Source organism: Dunckerocampus dactyliophorus, chromosome 13 (assembly GCF_027744805.1).
Source record: "Dunckerocampus dactyliophorus isolate RoL2022-P2 chromosome 13, RoL_Ddac_1.1, whole genome shotgun sequence".
In the NCBI taxonomy this organism is placed as follows: Eukaryota; Metazoa; Chordata; class Actinopteri; order Syngnathiformes; family Syngnathidae; genus Dunckerocampus; species Dunckerocampus dactyliophorus.
Genome location: NC_072831.1, coordinates 1,868,701 through 1,884,279, shown reverse-complemented (window position 1 = coordinate 1,884,279; position 15,579 = coordinate 1,868,701). Strand labels below are relative to the sequence as shown.

The window sequence follows — 15,579 nt, the reverse complement described above, 5'->3', positions numbered from 1 at the left end:
GTAAAGCGACTGTCGCTTCCCCCCAGCAGGAAGTGCAGCGCACGAAAATAAGAGCACAGGAGTGAGCACTTCATGTCCTGCGCAACATGACCGATGTCATTATTTCAGGGATTTTGCAATATTTATTGATTCTGTATTATTAATTGGACTGAAGGTATAGAGCTGTTACGATTAGTTTTAATAACAATTTGATTCGTATCACAATTCGTGGTTGCCGATACGATTCAAGGACGATTTTGGTTCATTTAGAGCGATCCGAAACGATTCAGTAACTTTAAATCGATTCAGTAACGTTTTAGGCAAAATTCATCCACTGTGACTGTGAAATAAATGCCTGGATACTGGACAGTGCAGGTGAAGTTTCCAAGATTCCCATTGTTTTTTTGTAAGGGAGTCAGGTATAAATGAATTATGCATATAAACAGACAAGTAAACAACAATGAATGGCAAATGCATTCACATTTTATTTGACAAGCAACACTTCAGCTTGAATTTACAATGAATGAATGAACAGGTTGAATTCAATCAATTCTATCTGATCAGATGACTTGAACTTTAATTTGGTAACTCATTCACTTCTCCACCTCAAGTATTAAAGAAGTTAGTCAATTTCATGGTGCCTTTGGTTCCCATCGCTTTAACATTGAGTCAAGCCAAAAGCTGTGATGGACCCATGGACCTTGGCAAGTACAACAATAATACAAAATATATACTTACTTAGGCTGTGAAATTTGTTTTAAAAGTCACCAGAGTAGCCATTCACATTTTTTTGATCATCAAAAAGTCCATGGAAGAAAAGTGTCATTTCATGTAGGCCTCGCTACACACGGCACACTACAAATTGCACGTACACAGCAATTCCGGGGCAAAATGAACGTATTTCGCACCATCAGACTAGATAGATATTAAAGTGAATTTATATCCTGCATACCTTTTTATCTTGTACTGAAGCTCCTATCCATGTGTTTGAAAGGCTTCAAGTTGGACTTAACTTTCCATGTGACTGGATGAGGTCCAAGTATAAATCCGGTAAAGTGTGGCGATGACAACACAGGCAGACTGAATTGAGGGTAGCGTCCTAGGTGTTGGGCGTCAAAACCGAAAGGACAAAAACTCACAAACTTATGTTCTTTGGAGAGGATGTGTCGGCTCCTTTTATTCAATGTGCCAACCACACTGTAACCCTTGGCAACCACAGCAGTTGCCTTTACATGAGGTCATCCGTGCCCCCCACTCTACAGGCGTGACTAATCAACTTACGCAAAATCAAACTGTTAAACAAGTTTAACGTCTTTATCATTAAAAGTGCTAAAAAACCCCAAAACAAAACACATCCATAAAGCATGCTGTGCTTGAATCCAATGCTTCTTTCCTAGTACCGATTCAATCGATTGATTACCTTAAACGATGTTAGATCGGTTAGATCTTGTCCTGAACTGAAACTTTGCCGGACACAAATCGATGTAGTTGGGAACATAAATCGATGCATCGATGTATCGATGACTCGTTACACCCAGGTCATGTTATGTAAATGAAACTTTGTTGGCGTTTTTGGAGGGTTTTTTTTTTTCTTTTTTTGAGAGGGCGTTATAGGCGGAATAGGTGTGTCCAATTACTGTATACGTGCATTGTTGGCTGCCTCATGCTAGCTGTTTTTGTGTCGTTAGAATGCACAGGAACGGGAAAGACATGTGTGTTCATGTTTCCGATAAGGATTGTGGCTGATGGGGAAAATTCTTTAAAAAAAAAAAAGAAAAAATAAAGAGCAGTTTAAGGCTCAACTAATCATCAAGTTACAAAGACGTTTATGCCAAAACCGGTCTCACCACACTGAAGGATTACGTGTGTAATCTGCTGGATGCTAGACCCTCCAGACTTCTTTCATGGCTTAAAAAAAAGAAAAAGAGCATATGGAAAGTTGGGCTGTTACCCTCTCACGCTGTGGCTTTGCATATTTGGGCTTATTTGGAGTAATTTGTGGCATCACTTGGATGAGGAGGCTCTCGTGGAATGCGGCGCGTGTTATGTTGAGACGGGGAACGGCATCTGCAGGCCCTCGCTAAAATAGCACCAATTATGTCTGCTTGACTATATATACAGTAGGACAACCCTCTCCCCTTTTTCTTTGCAGGGGTTACGGTCCAGAGTCACTAAGTTCGTAAAAATGTCTGTGTTTTTGACACAGTGCTCACTCCTCCCCCTCCAAACCCTGCTGCAATCTTGACATTGACGTTCTATTTTGGGTCATCATCACAAATGTCATTGTTCTGATTAGAGATGTACAATGTCTATTTTTTTTTTTTTTCCAAACCGATACGATAACTTTGTGCTTCCCAAGACTGTTATGATACAGATAACCGATAACTATCTACTTTTTAAAATTGAGATGTAAGTGCAGTTTGTGCACACCTAGAGGTAAGAAGGGCTGTAACAAATTAGGGTTTGTTGATTTGTCCTAATCAAACATCATGATATTACTACAACCGCATCACTACTATCAGGGGAAGCAGAGTATAGAGCGGAGTGAGCCACTTGCTGTGGCCCAGCAAAGTGCACTATATTCGGACACAAGATCCGAGCAGCTGATGTGCCACTATGGAGGTCAGGGTAGCCGGAGTATAGAGCGAGAGGAACCACCTGGTGTGGCCCAGCAAGGTGCGCTGTATTCAGGCACATGTTCCGATCGGTCGGTGTGACAGACCTTTTGCACCGTGGTTCAACATGCCCCAGGTGTCGTAGCTTTGCTAGCATTTCAGGTGGCTGGTAAGTAGGGGTGTAACAATACGTGTATCTGCATTGAACCGTTCAATACACATGCGTACCGAATTGTGACTCCTGTATCAAACAATACACAGTTTCATTATTTTGTCAACATCTGACTGTTCTCTGTGCTGAAAGCTCAGTGTATCTGCGATCGACTACTCTGGCTTAGGTTGCATTGTCAAGCACAGAGCCACTGAGCCTCCCACATTCATACCAGGCTGAACATGTTGCAAAATGTGAAAAATGTTGGCAATTTCAATAAAATTCAAATTAAAAAAGGCAAGGTAATTTTTTTATTTTGTGTATCATTGCATCCCTACTGGTAAGGTTTCTTGTGTGCTCGATGGTTTTGCGGACGTCCTTCCTCCGAAAGTGAATGTTTGTTTGTTTACAAGTGAGTTCATGGGAAGTTAGGACAGGGCCGCCGAACAAAGTGTGAACTCTCAACGCTTTATGAAAAAACATTACCAGTGAATCATAAAGGCGTCAACATGTAAAAATTGTGGGCTTTTTTTTAAATCAGTAGGACGTGTGCTGTGCATTTTGCCTATAGTACAACAGCTGTTTTGGTAATTCAACCTTCACAAAGATCATACTGCTCACTTTTGATTGACATTGTCAGAGATGTATTCATTGGACAATATGTTGTACATCGTAGTACTGTTACTAATATTTTTCTCTCAGCAGAATTTTAGAAACAATTACGCCACAGTTCTCTTGTGTTGTGTTGCTGCGCAGGATGTGGAGGTGATCTTCAGTAACATCCTCGACATCCACGAGCTGACCGTGAAGCTGCTGGGCCTGATCGAGGATGCCGTGGAGATGACGGCTGACGGCAGCCCGCACCCGCTGGTGGGCAGCTGCTTCGAGGACCTTGCTGAGGTGCGGCGCGTCGTACGCGCTCGTTTTTTTAAAAACTTGATTTCGTTGGGTCTGACCGAACTGATTACACCCCTCACATTTCAGCAAGCATTTCTACGGCGGTAGGTCTTTGCAGGGGACAATACTATAAAACGCTAACTTGGATATGCTTTGGAGTAGTCTGTGTCAGCCATGACAAACTGGCTCGCAGCTCAGCCCCATTTCCGGAAGTGACATACTGCTACACAAACATAGCGGTGTAAAAGACAAAGGATGTTTACAGTGATTATTGCCAAGATTTGAGCGATGTGCCAATAGTTTTTGAGGAGGAAGAAACATTATGCAATGAAATACAGAACTTGCAGAGCATGCACTTGAGCCTTAAGACACAGAGATGAAGATTGGTCGCCTTCAAAACACAGAATGGTAAGTGTAAATTACTCTGGAGTTGCTTATCCTTCAATTATTGTTTTAAATTGGCTTCTTAATGAGAGTAAAGGGGTTTTTAGAGCCTATTGTAATGTACATGTGGCCGCATTTCGAGGATGAATGTTCGCCGCCACCCCCCACTGAAACATCTCACTGTCAAAAGATGTTTGTATAACCTGTACAATGCTTTACAGCCTTGCCTTGTCGTAAACAAGACGTGACTGCCAACTTTTTTGTTGTCTTGTTTTTTTTCCTGTGTATCGGCAGAATAGCATTCATTCTTTTTCAAAATGTGGTTATACCAGACTTTCAAGCCAAATGCTTGAAAGCAAAGGCGTTCCTTCAAAATGGTCACTGCAAAGAACAGAACTCGAAGCAGCCGTCCATCTGTCCCTCATTCTCTGCACTTGCTTCTTCCATTGTTGTCTTGAAACTTCGTCTTTTGGAAAAGAAAAACTTACAATATCACTCAGACACTGTGAACATCCAGCAGCAACACATTTTTGCATGGCTTCTATTTTGATGTTGTGGTCACTCTACTTTTGCTGAGTGGGATTACACTCATTACGTCACTTCCTAAATGAGGCTGAGCTGTGCGCTAGTTCGTCATGGCTGGCCCCATCAACTATAAATGTAATTTTTGCTAATTTAACGTTGGCTTTCAACAAATCAAACAATGTAGAACATAATTACAAACCATATATACGTTGATAAACCATGTCCCTCTCGGGCATGGAATTGAGCAGAGAGCAGTTACAGGTTGTTACTGGAATCCTCTTCCACTCCTCTGTGATGACGTCACAGGTTGAACACCTTGAGGATGCCCCACAGGTGCTCCATTGGGTTCAGGTGTGGAGGAGACATTCTTGTCATTTTTGGAGCTGTGATTTGACTTTTTTATCATGTTGGAAAACGGCCATGTGACCCAGTTCCTGCTTCACAATGCCACAGTACATGTTAGAATTCATGTTTCTCCTCAACGAACTGTAGTGCCGGTAGCACTCGTGCACACTACTACCACCACGAGGTTGAGTTGCCAGCTATTTACACAATAATGGCTGTGTGTTGACTCATTTTCAGCGGAGAGTAAATCTACATCGCTGTACAAGCTCTACACTGACTACTCCAAAGTATATCCATGAATATGAAATGTGAGGTCTGTACTTACTTTTGTGAGACACGTCTGTGCTCCTGGGAATGCCGTGTTGTTGAGTGTCAACGCTTGTGCGTGTTTGTGCACATGCAGGAGCAGGCGTTCGACCCCTACGAGACACTGTCCCAGGACATCCTCAGCAGGGACTTCCACGAGCACTTCAACAGCCTGATGGCCCGACCCACCGCGGGCCTCTACTTCCAGGTAGGACCGGCACCGCAGCGTTCCCGCCAACATCTCGCAACCAAAATCTTAAAAACATGGAACTTTCCAAGCTCCAAGTGTCATTTAGTTGGGCACTCTCATCGTAACTAGAGGATAGTGGGGATGTGGTAGACTAGCGGCCCTCAACCCCCGGGCCGTGGGTCATTTGGTACTGGGCCACACAGAAAGAAAAAATAATTTCCATTATTTCATTTTTTTTATGTTTTATTTTGAAAAGTGGCCGGATTCTCCCGTCTGCGGGAAATTTGTGGGAACACAAGCCGGTCCGTGGGTCAAAAAAGGTTGGGGACCACTGTGGTAGACGATTCCATGTGCCTCTGGATACATGGGTTACGACGCGATTCAAAAAATATATATTTTAAAAACAGAAGAGTTCAATACAGTCTACAATCAATACGATTTGATGTGATAAGATTCTACGGTTACATTTGTTGATGTAGATGGTAATCTTACATTAGAAAATAAAGAAGCAAATTCTATCAAAGTGGCATGTGTGGCATATGTTTTAAGGCTGTAAAACCCCGCACCATACACTTTTCTCAGACAGGCAAGAGCACATTTTTCTCTTGTTTAAACACTCTGGAAAAAAAGTTCACACCTTTGTTTGAATTTTAATGATCAACACAAGAAAATTATGAAGTAATTCACGTATATTTCACTCCCTTGACCGTGCCTATTTGTCATGGTGCCGTTCCGCTGTACTGTAGCGTTTTTGTATCCTTGTTAAAACATTTGGCTGCAGACGAACCGAAGATTCATTTACAAGCTACCAAGCAAGCTAGCAATGACACAGGAGACATGGCAGGACAGCACGAGGGAGATAGACAATGGTCTACAGCCAATCAATCAATCAGGATACAGAAAACAATGGTCGGGGCAGACCGACGAGCGAGGGAAGACATAGACACTCAACTTCCCACAATGCAGTTCTTCTTAAAGGGCCAGGCTCAGCCTGTAACTGTGAAAGGTGAACCGCAATAGAGCGAACACTGTATTCTATCAAGGCGCCCTAGCAGTCCTACAACTATGATCACTAGCAAACAGGAAACATGGCAGTGGTGCACGAAGGAGATTGATTGACGATGGTCTAAAGCCAGTTGAGATGCAGAACACAATAGGCGGGTTCTCGCTTAGCCAATCAGGACTGTATATCGAGCCGGCTGACGAGGTGAAGGGACATCTTTACTCCAACTGCACACGTCTCTCACATGAGTATACAACACCCTCTACTGGTAGCAGTAGTAAATACAATAATAGACAGATACAACATTGATAGATCGCTCTCATACACCACAAGGACGCAGAACACAATGAGCGTTCATACGCAAAAAAAAAATTGCAAAATTGCACTTAAAAAACCTGTAGCGAGGGACTGTATATTTTTATCACATTTGCTCCCAAATGCTGATATTGTGTGGGAATGCATTAAGGTAAGGTTTGATGACACTCTTGAGCGCTAATGTGCATATTTGTTCTTAGATACTCCACAACGTCATGTTAATTCACGCTAGCAACACTGCCTGTTTTCACACACATCAAACAGCAACGTAATAATCTTCTCTCTAAAAAACAACCTCCAGGCTCAGAACCAACCACTCCCCACCGGTCCGCCAGAGATTTGTGGGAACACGGTCCGGTCCCTGGGTACAAAAAGGTTGGGAGCCACTGGTTTAAGATGCGGTGCGTGTCTCCACAATTGATTCATCTAAGGATTTATGGCTGAATTTAATCGATCCAGGAGGCTGCCACTGATGCAGCTGCATCTCTCGCTTGTCAAACCAGATGCCCGGTCACATCGGTTTATCGTTCACAACCCCAAAGGACAGGATGCCTGGGTGTGCGTGACCGTGTATTTCTAGTTACATAATCCTGTCTCTCCTTTTAGTCTGCTCACAGTGTGCTTTTCAAAATAAATCTCTTTTTGTGAACTCTTCCCGCCCCAAAAAAGACAATAAAAATAGTTTGGCACGGAGGTATAAGTCGGGTTACTCGTGTGTTTCCACAATGTTGCGTGTATTTGTTCTTGTCCTGCTTTGAAGCCTCATGGAATTCCTCCCGTGCACCGGCCTGCCGGCATGTCCCGACTCATTCTGCGTCCTGTGTACCGTTTATTCACCGCGGCCGCATTGTTTTATTTGGACATTCCTCACACAGAATAGTGTTGAATTATGCTCGGCGGGAGGGGGTGCGGCTCGGCTGCCTTTTTGTCACACGCCACATTTTCTCAGGTCGGCTGACCATGGACCCATGAGTGACAGCAGAGCTTGTTTGCTCGCGTTTAACACGATTTTTATGTACGTGACGACTTTTAACTTGTAGCATAGTTAACAAATACAGCCTTAAATGAAAAGTACACTTTTTTGGGGGGGAATTTTTCCCATCATCCACAATCCTTACATGAGACATGAACACGTCTCTCTCTTCTCTATGGGTTCTAAAGATAGAAAAACAGATAAAAAGAGACAGCTAAGAATGCACGTAGTGGGATGCAACTTTTTGATTTTGTTGATTTTGCTGTTGTTTTTTAAAGTTTTCCTCTTAAATTAGATTTTCACAATGTGCCGCAGGCTAATAAAAAAACTGCCGGCCACACTTTGGACACCCCTGGAATAGGCTTAACTGGCGTGATGTTGCTGATATCGTTTGAGCACATAGCTATGCTCATGCTGATGACGTTTACGTCCTCCTGTCCCACTGAGTGTTACGTTGTTGTGATGCATGCAGTGTTGGACAGATATCCAAATTCAGGTATCGGGATCAGACGTTGGTCGTGAAAAATTGCGAAAAAGGTGCATCCCCATCCCGACGTACGTGCTGGCTACATGCAAAAAGGGGTAAATGGCAAGAGATACGCACGTGGCCCGCACAGATTTTCAAACCCGCAGACAGCACGCAAACCCCATAGGAAGAAAACTGGGATGCAAAAATATTTTTAGTGCGCATGCAGCAAAACCTTGCACGCAGCCGCGTCGCAAGGGCAAGGCAGAGGAGGAGTGTGTGACCCTTGCGTGTGTTGCAAGTTTAAAAGTACTTTGTGTACTTTGCCTGGCCATGGCAGCGGCTCCTCCAGCTGTACGCTCTGGTTCTCCTGACCTCGTGGACGCACGACGGCCATTCACGTAGCGTAGCCGACATTAAAGGGATAGTTTGGATTTTTTGACATGAAGTTGTATGACATCCCCGTCAGCAGTGTACTACCGCAATAGTAACTTCACCCCCCCAAAAAATGGTCCTTGGTCCTGTGAGTCCAGTTCTGGGGGTTGCTGGGGCCAAAAGAGTTACAGGTATACATTTGCATCATAACAATGCATCCGCAAAAAAAATCAGACCTCATTCGGTGTTATATTTGTCTCCCGCCGTATCCCTGCGCACTGTGGCCTGTGGGTTCACATGTATGTGATGAAAACGATCACATCTTCTTCCGCTGTGGAACACATGCATAAACAAGATGGCCGCGCCCCTCCGTCGCAGAAGAAGAGTGGCTTTGCAGCAACTCCAGGAGCGCAGTGACGACCAGGACGACAGGGAATGTCTCAAGCAGGCCATCACGGCACTGCTCAACCTGCAGTGCAGAGTGGAGCGCATTTATGCCAAACAGCAACCTCGGCGAAAACCCGGGTACGTTCACAAAGTAGAAGTTGAGAAGAAGAGTGGCATTACCGCGAGCGTCATCATCACACACACAAGAATGCCCAGGCGACAGTGCGCACGGATACACCTAGCGTTTCGTTTCATGTCAAAACATCCGAACTGTTTCTTTAATGCACCTTGCCCAGCCACAGCGGGCGGCTATTCCCACTCTACACTCTGGTTCTCCCTGTCACGATAGCCGCAGGTGCCGTAGGAAGCCAGTACGCCCATCTTTCAATCAAAGTAAGTGGGGCTGCACGAGCCTCGTACAGTGTCCACACGCACGTACGTCCCCAGTGAGTGAAACGTAAGACGGCGATACGTGCAGCGCGCGCCGTACTCACCATCTGAAAGGTACCAGCGGAGGGCGAGCGGCAAGCACGTGTGTGTCACGAATCAGTTGCTCCATAAGTACGACATACTTGCAACCCCTCTGATACCCTACTTGCGCTACGTGCTGGCTACGACCAACACATTTCCCAAAAAGTGCGGAGCCCGTGTGTGTGGTAACAAACGACGGCAACATCAAGGCCACATTTAGACAATGCACTATTGCGGGACCTCTGATACTTTATTTAAAATAGTAGAGTAACAGGATATTATGGGACGTTGTGGTTCCCTCATTTAGGAGGAGAAGGTTAAAATATGAGCAACAGCTCACAGTATGAAGCAAATGTGTTGCAGTCAGTCAACGAGTAGCATCATTAGCACCTCTGTTGTCACTGCACGTGCTCCGTTTAGCGCCGAGCCCGCTTCGCCGCTCTCCGCTCCTCGCCGGCGTCTGGCTTTGTGGCTGAATTACATCGCCTTTTAAAAATAGACCAGGCAGCCGCATTGCCAGGGGGCTTTTTTTTTCCTCGAGGGCGGGGGCAGTTTAAATGGGAACATGTTGTCCTCAGCTGTCTTCTTCTTTGTCTGGTCGCTTGAGATGTGAGCGCATGGAGATGCAGACACATAAACATATGTGCCACATTTTTGCCCAGTGTCTTTTATTATTGTGGAGTCATGAACACTGACCTTAACTGAGGCAAGTGAGGCCTACAGTTCTTTGGATGTTGTGACCTCTTGGATGAGTCGTCGCTGCGCTCTTGAGGTCATTTTGGTTGGCCGGCCACTCCTGGGAAGGTTCACCACTTTTCTATGTTTTGGGTTAGGGTTAGGGCCATTTGTGGATAATGGTTCTCACTGTGGTTTGCTGGAGTTCCAAAGCTTTAGAAATGGCTTTATAACCTTTTCCACACTGATAGATCTCAATTTGTGGGGTGGGCTGGTGTGGGGGAAGGAAGGTTTTTGACATTGTTTTCTCCCTTAATAATAAAAATTCTCATTTTGAAACTGCATTTTGTGTTAAGTTGTGTTGTCATTGACTAATATTTACATTTGTTTGATGATCTGAAACATTTAAGTGCGACAAACAAATCAAAGAAAGACAAAGAAATCAGGATGTGTAGATACAAATTATGACTAAAAGGTGCTGTGCTAATAGAAAATTGTGCAAAACGCAGAGAGCATAAACAGTAGAAATTCAGTGAGACGTAGAGAAACGGTAAAAGAGAGAGACTCCAGTCCAAAATGGTGAATGTCAGCAGCTGTCACCTGGTGTTTTATTGCACTCCTGATCCAATTTTTAAGAGCAGTTGCACTGCATTTTGCACTGGTGGATATTTATGCAAAAGGAAGAAATAGGAGTGAGACAAAAAAACAAACATTAAAATGAAATAGGCTGTTCATCAGCTGATTAAAAGTTTAAGACCATAGCTAAAAAAAAAAACCCTGACACCCCCTCCCCAAAATGGAAATAAAATGTTGAATAAAGGAGTCAGTAATGAGTAGCTGTGCTGTTCTTTTAGTGTGTATTTTTTCTTTTTGTGTGTATTTGTTTTGCTGGCGGTGTTCGCCATCTCTGTCCTATAAGATGGAAAAATGTGGATTAAGGAGGGAATGATGGGGGTCCAGGACACTGTGCTGCAGCAGACCGCTGTGGAGTCGAATATGAGCGTATTGATCCCCAAGCATGTCCCATCAAGGGAAGGAGAGATTTTAAATGGATGCCATGATGGGCTGCTTCTCCGGTTACTCGCTCTCTTTCTCCATCCTTGCTTCTTGGCAGCTGTTAGAAACACAAAAAGGAAGGAACATTTGAGCTGCTTTTTGCTTGATTTAGTTGGGAATGACAGCCCGTCAAACCGTCCCGCATCTTGTGAATAAACTGAGACAAGTCCAAACGTGTGCAGCCAGCTAAGGTTATTTAGATGTACATTTTTTACAGGTTTATATCAGGATATCATGTTGTTGAAAAAGTGAAAGCGTGTACAGCCTCTTGTGATCATGTTTTTTGTTTTTTGTTTTTTTTCCTTTGCAGTCTGTAGCAGAAGGCTTCAAAGAGGCCGTCCAGTACATCCTTCCGCAGCTTATGATGGTGCCTGTGTACCACTGCATGCACTACTTTGAACTCCTGCAGGTAGGAGATGTTTCTCTATGTTGAAGCAGCCAATTAACACAAATGGCAGGCTGGAGCTCACCTTTTTACCTACCCTGACGGCTTTGCAGCAACTCCAGGAGCGCAGTGAGGACCAGGACGACAGGGAATGTCTCAAGCAGGCCATCACGGCACTGCTCAACCTGCAGTGCAGCGTGGAGCGCATTTATGCCAAACAGCAACCTCGGCGAAAACCCGGGTACGTTCACAAAGTAGAAATTGTAGGAACCACTACATCCTACAACCCAAAAAAACCCCCAAAAACAGAAAGATTACGGCAAAACTGAAACCTTTGTAGAGGAGCGGTGCATGTGTCAAGGAAGACACCATTACATCTTGGTGAGAATCTGGATAAATGTGCAGGTACAGGAGTTTATTTTTGCCATCAATGGAAGCACATGCCTTCCCTCAGTCATAATGGTACCGCCTAACTAACACACCTACATTACCTGACTGTGTAAGTTTATAGACTCTGAAGCTTCCTGTTCGTGCGCTTGCCATGACGGTCCACATGCAGCAAATTTGAGCTGATGCTTTTACCATGCTCGGGGTGGCAGGAGGGGACGTGGTGGGTTGTCAAAACACCGCTAATGGTGAGGGAGGTAGCAGGAATGTAAAAAAAAAAATCCCAAAAGAAACGTGGAAGTAGCGGCATACACGCTACCATCCCCGGGAGATGGCAAAAAACACACAGATAGATATGACCTGAGAATACAGTGACCTGGATGAATGAGAACATTCACAGGTATAATAGATAGATACCAGTATCGCGGAGACAGGCAGCCGACAAATTCTGAGCCTGTCGATGTCATAATATGCAAATTAGATGAGTAAATGTACTCCCATCACAAACGTTTGGTCACGCTGATAATTTTTCTAATTTCCGGTATGCCTTTTATCTGTAAGCATTTTCAAGCTACAACCTTTTTTAACAATAATGTCAAAACTGGGGGGAAAAAACCTCGCGCTTAAAGGGTTAAGAAGCCAAAAACGTACCACTTCCACACGGGATGGGAGGAGAACTCTTTTTCATGCCATGGCTGACTTGATGACTTTATGCAGTCTTAAGGTCATGTCATGTATGCTGACGTCTCAATGTTTTGCGTAATTACTACCGCCTAGTGACCCCAGTACTACATATCACTTGTATTTCATTATGTTTTGACTTATAATAGACCACAGTCTACCACCAAACAGCCATGATTGCCAAAAAAAACGCGATTTAGCACTGTATATGTTGCACTGGACTACAATTTGTGTTTATTTAGAAATGAATTTCACAAAATTCTAGATCAAGAACGGACATTTAATATGGAAAGGCAAGTCATTCTGCACAATAGCACACAGAGCAACAGGTTTGTTTTGGTGTTCACTATGTTAACCTAACACCTTAACACAGGGATGTACAAAGTGTGGCCCGGAGGCCATTTGTGGCTCACGGCGGTTTCGTTGTTTTTTTTATTGGCCCGCGGCACAAAAACAAAAACAGCAAAAATGACAAATTCAGCTGTAATTTGACAAGAACAAACTCAAAATATTAAGAGAGAAAAGTTGTAATAGAACAAGAAAAGGCCGTAATTTTATGTTAATAAGGTAATATTGTGAGGAAAAATAACATGATTTTACTATCATAAAGTTGAAATATGCAAAACAAACAAAACGAGCAAAGTTGTCATTTTTTAGGTTGTGGAAAAAGTTACGGAAATAAAGCCAAAATTATGGGAATATAATCATAATTACAAGAAGAAATAGCAAAAATGGTAAAAACAGCTGTAATTTTACAAGAATAAAGTCAAAATATGAAGAAAAAAATGAGAGAAAAAATGTCGCAATTTTATCATTTTACAGTTATGAGTTTTACAGTTAAAAAAATGTCATTTTAGTAGCACAGAGTTGAAATATTAAAGACAAAATACATTTTTTTGTGAAAAAAAAGATCAGGAACAAGGAAAACAAAATAAAGATGTCATTTTTGGAAAGTTAGAATATTGTGGGAGAAGAAAATGTACAAAGATTATTTTAGAGGAAAGTCAGAAATAAAAAGAGGAAAAATGGTCAGGGAAAAAAAGAGCAAAGTTCATACTAATAATACACTTTTTCAATTTATTTTTTGTTTTACAAAATATCACAATGGCCCTTGCATCCTTTAATTTTTTTTGTTTTTAGCCCTCACTGGAAAAAGTTTGGACACCCCTGCCTTAACACTTACTCAGCTACATAATAGCATGAAGAACATACCCGGGAGGCTGAATACACTGCATGTACATGTGCATGTACATGTACAACCGGCAGTATACAGGGTGATTCAAAAAGAATGCAGCAAAATCAGCATGCAAAATTTCAAAAAGGAAAAATAATACAAAACTCCAGCTTGGACACACGTGTTGTACATACCTTCAAGTTTTTACTGCAAGTTTAACAAGTGTTCAATGTGGCCACCACCAGGAGCACAGACAGCATCAAGCCCATATAAGTATGCTTGCCATACGCGCCTCAGGATGTCGCAGTCCACTGTTTTGATTGCAGCTGTTATTTGGTCTTTCGTCATGGAAGTGGTGGATGCACACTGCGTCTTTGCAGGCATTGCTGTATGTTCTTCCTGGTAGCAGCCCTGACTTTGAGGGACAGTCGTTTTGCACTTTTCTTAGTTGGAGATATAACATGTTGGTCTTCTTACTTTCTTGCAAAGACGCTTGAAGGCAGTGTTGAAAATGTGACATGTGTGACTTGTTTGCGTCCCTCCTCGTCCCCGCAGTGAGCCCATGTACCGCCTGTACAGCCGGCAGGTCCGTAGCAAACAGCTGGCCATCAAGCGCATGAACGAGATCCAGAAGAGCATTGACGGCTGGGAAGGCAAGGACATCGGCCAGTGCTGCAGCGAGTTCATCCTGGAGGGCCCGCTCCTGCGAACCGGCGCCAAGCACGAGCGGCACAACTTCCTCTTTGACGGCCTTATGATCAGCTGCAAGGCCAACCAGAGCTCCCGGCTGCCGGGCTCGGGCAGTGGCGCCGAGTACCGCCTGAAGGAGAAGTTTGTGCTCAGGAAGGTCCGCATCGTGGACCGCGAGGATTCGGCCGAGCTCCGGCACACTTTTGAACTGATCGGCAAAGATGAGAACTGCGCCGTGTTCTGCGCACGCACCGCCGAGGAGAAGGCGGCTTGGATGGCGGCGCTGGTGACCCTCCAGTACCGCTCCACGCTGGACCGCATGTTGGACACCATGCTGCAGCACGAGGAGCGAGCGCACCCGCTCAGGCTGCCCTCGCCCGAGGTGTACCGCTTTGCCGTGCAGGACTCTGAGGAGAATATCGTCTTTGAGGACAAAGTGCAGAGCAAAACGGGGATCCCCATCATCAAGGCGGGCACGGTGGGAAAACTCATCGAGAGACTCACCTACCACATGTATGCTGGTAAGACATATATTCATTCATTCTCTATGCCGCTTACCCTCAGTAAGGTCGTGGGGGGTAGGTCGTGGAGCCTATCTCAGGCTTCGGGCGAGAGGTGGGGCACACCCTTCGCCAACCAGGGCACATACAGTATAAGCAAACAACCATTCACGTTCACATACCTACACCTATGGACAATTTAGAGTCTCCACTTAACCATATTTTTGGAATGTGAGGAAACCGGATTACCCGGGAACCACCCCCCCCCCCCCCCCCCCCCCCCCCACACACACACACACACACACACACACACACACACACAGGGAGAACATGCACACTCCAAACGGCGATACGAACGAGATCTCCTGACTGCAGATCAACACGCTAACCACTAGGCCACCATGCAGCCCAACATCATGTATTTGTTAAAACAAAGTCAACCAAAGCAGACCTCCGCCAACGGCAACAAGCTTAAAGGGATAGTTTGAGCAGAATAGGGTAGAAAGAGGACTTGATCGTCAATGCAGTGTTTTTTTTTCTCTTAACTCTTTGCTCCTTTTTAGATCCAAACTTTGTGCGCACCTTTCTGACCACGTATCGATCCTTCTGCAAACCGCAGGAGCTACTCACGCTGCTGATTGACAGGTAC

The 15,579-nt window shown here is 44.3% G+C and overlaps 1 protein-coding gene across 2 annotated transcripts in view; it reads left to right on the top strand.

The window, feature by feature from the left end:
- Window positions 1-15,579, top strand: part of sos2 (son of sevenless homolog 2 (Drosophila)) — a 64,967-nt gene that overhangs the window by 24,627 nt on the left and 24,761 nt on the right. For both annotated transcript variants that reach the window (XM_054796521.1, XM_054796519.1), the window contains exons 6-11: window positions 3,502-3,645; window positions 5,300-5,410; window positions 11,424-11,522; window positions 11,612-11,739; window positions 14,296-14,951; window positions 15,494-15,575. In XM_054796521.1, the coding sequence (XP_054652496.1) occupies window positions 3,502-3,645; window positions 5,300-5,410; window positions 11,424-11,522; window positions 11,612-11,739; window positions 14,296-14,951; window positions 15,494-15,575 (1,220 nt within the window). The remainder of the gene's footprint in view (window positions 1-3,501; window positions 3,646-5,299; window positions 5,411-11,423; window positions 11,523-11,611; window positions 11,740-14,295; window positions 14,952-15,493; window positions 15,576-15,579) is intronic.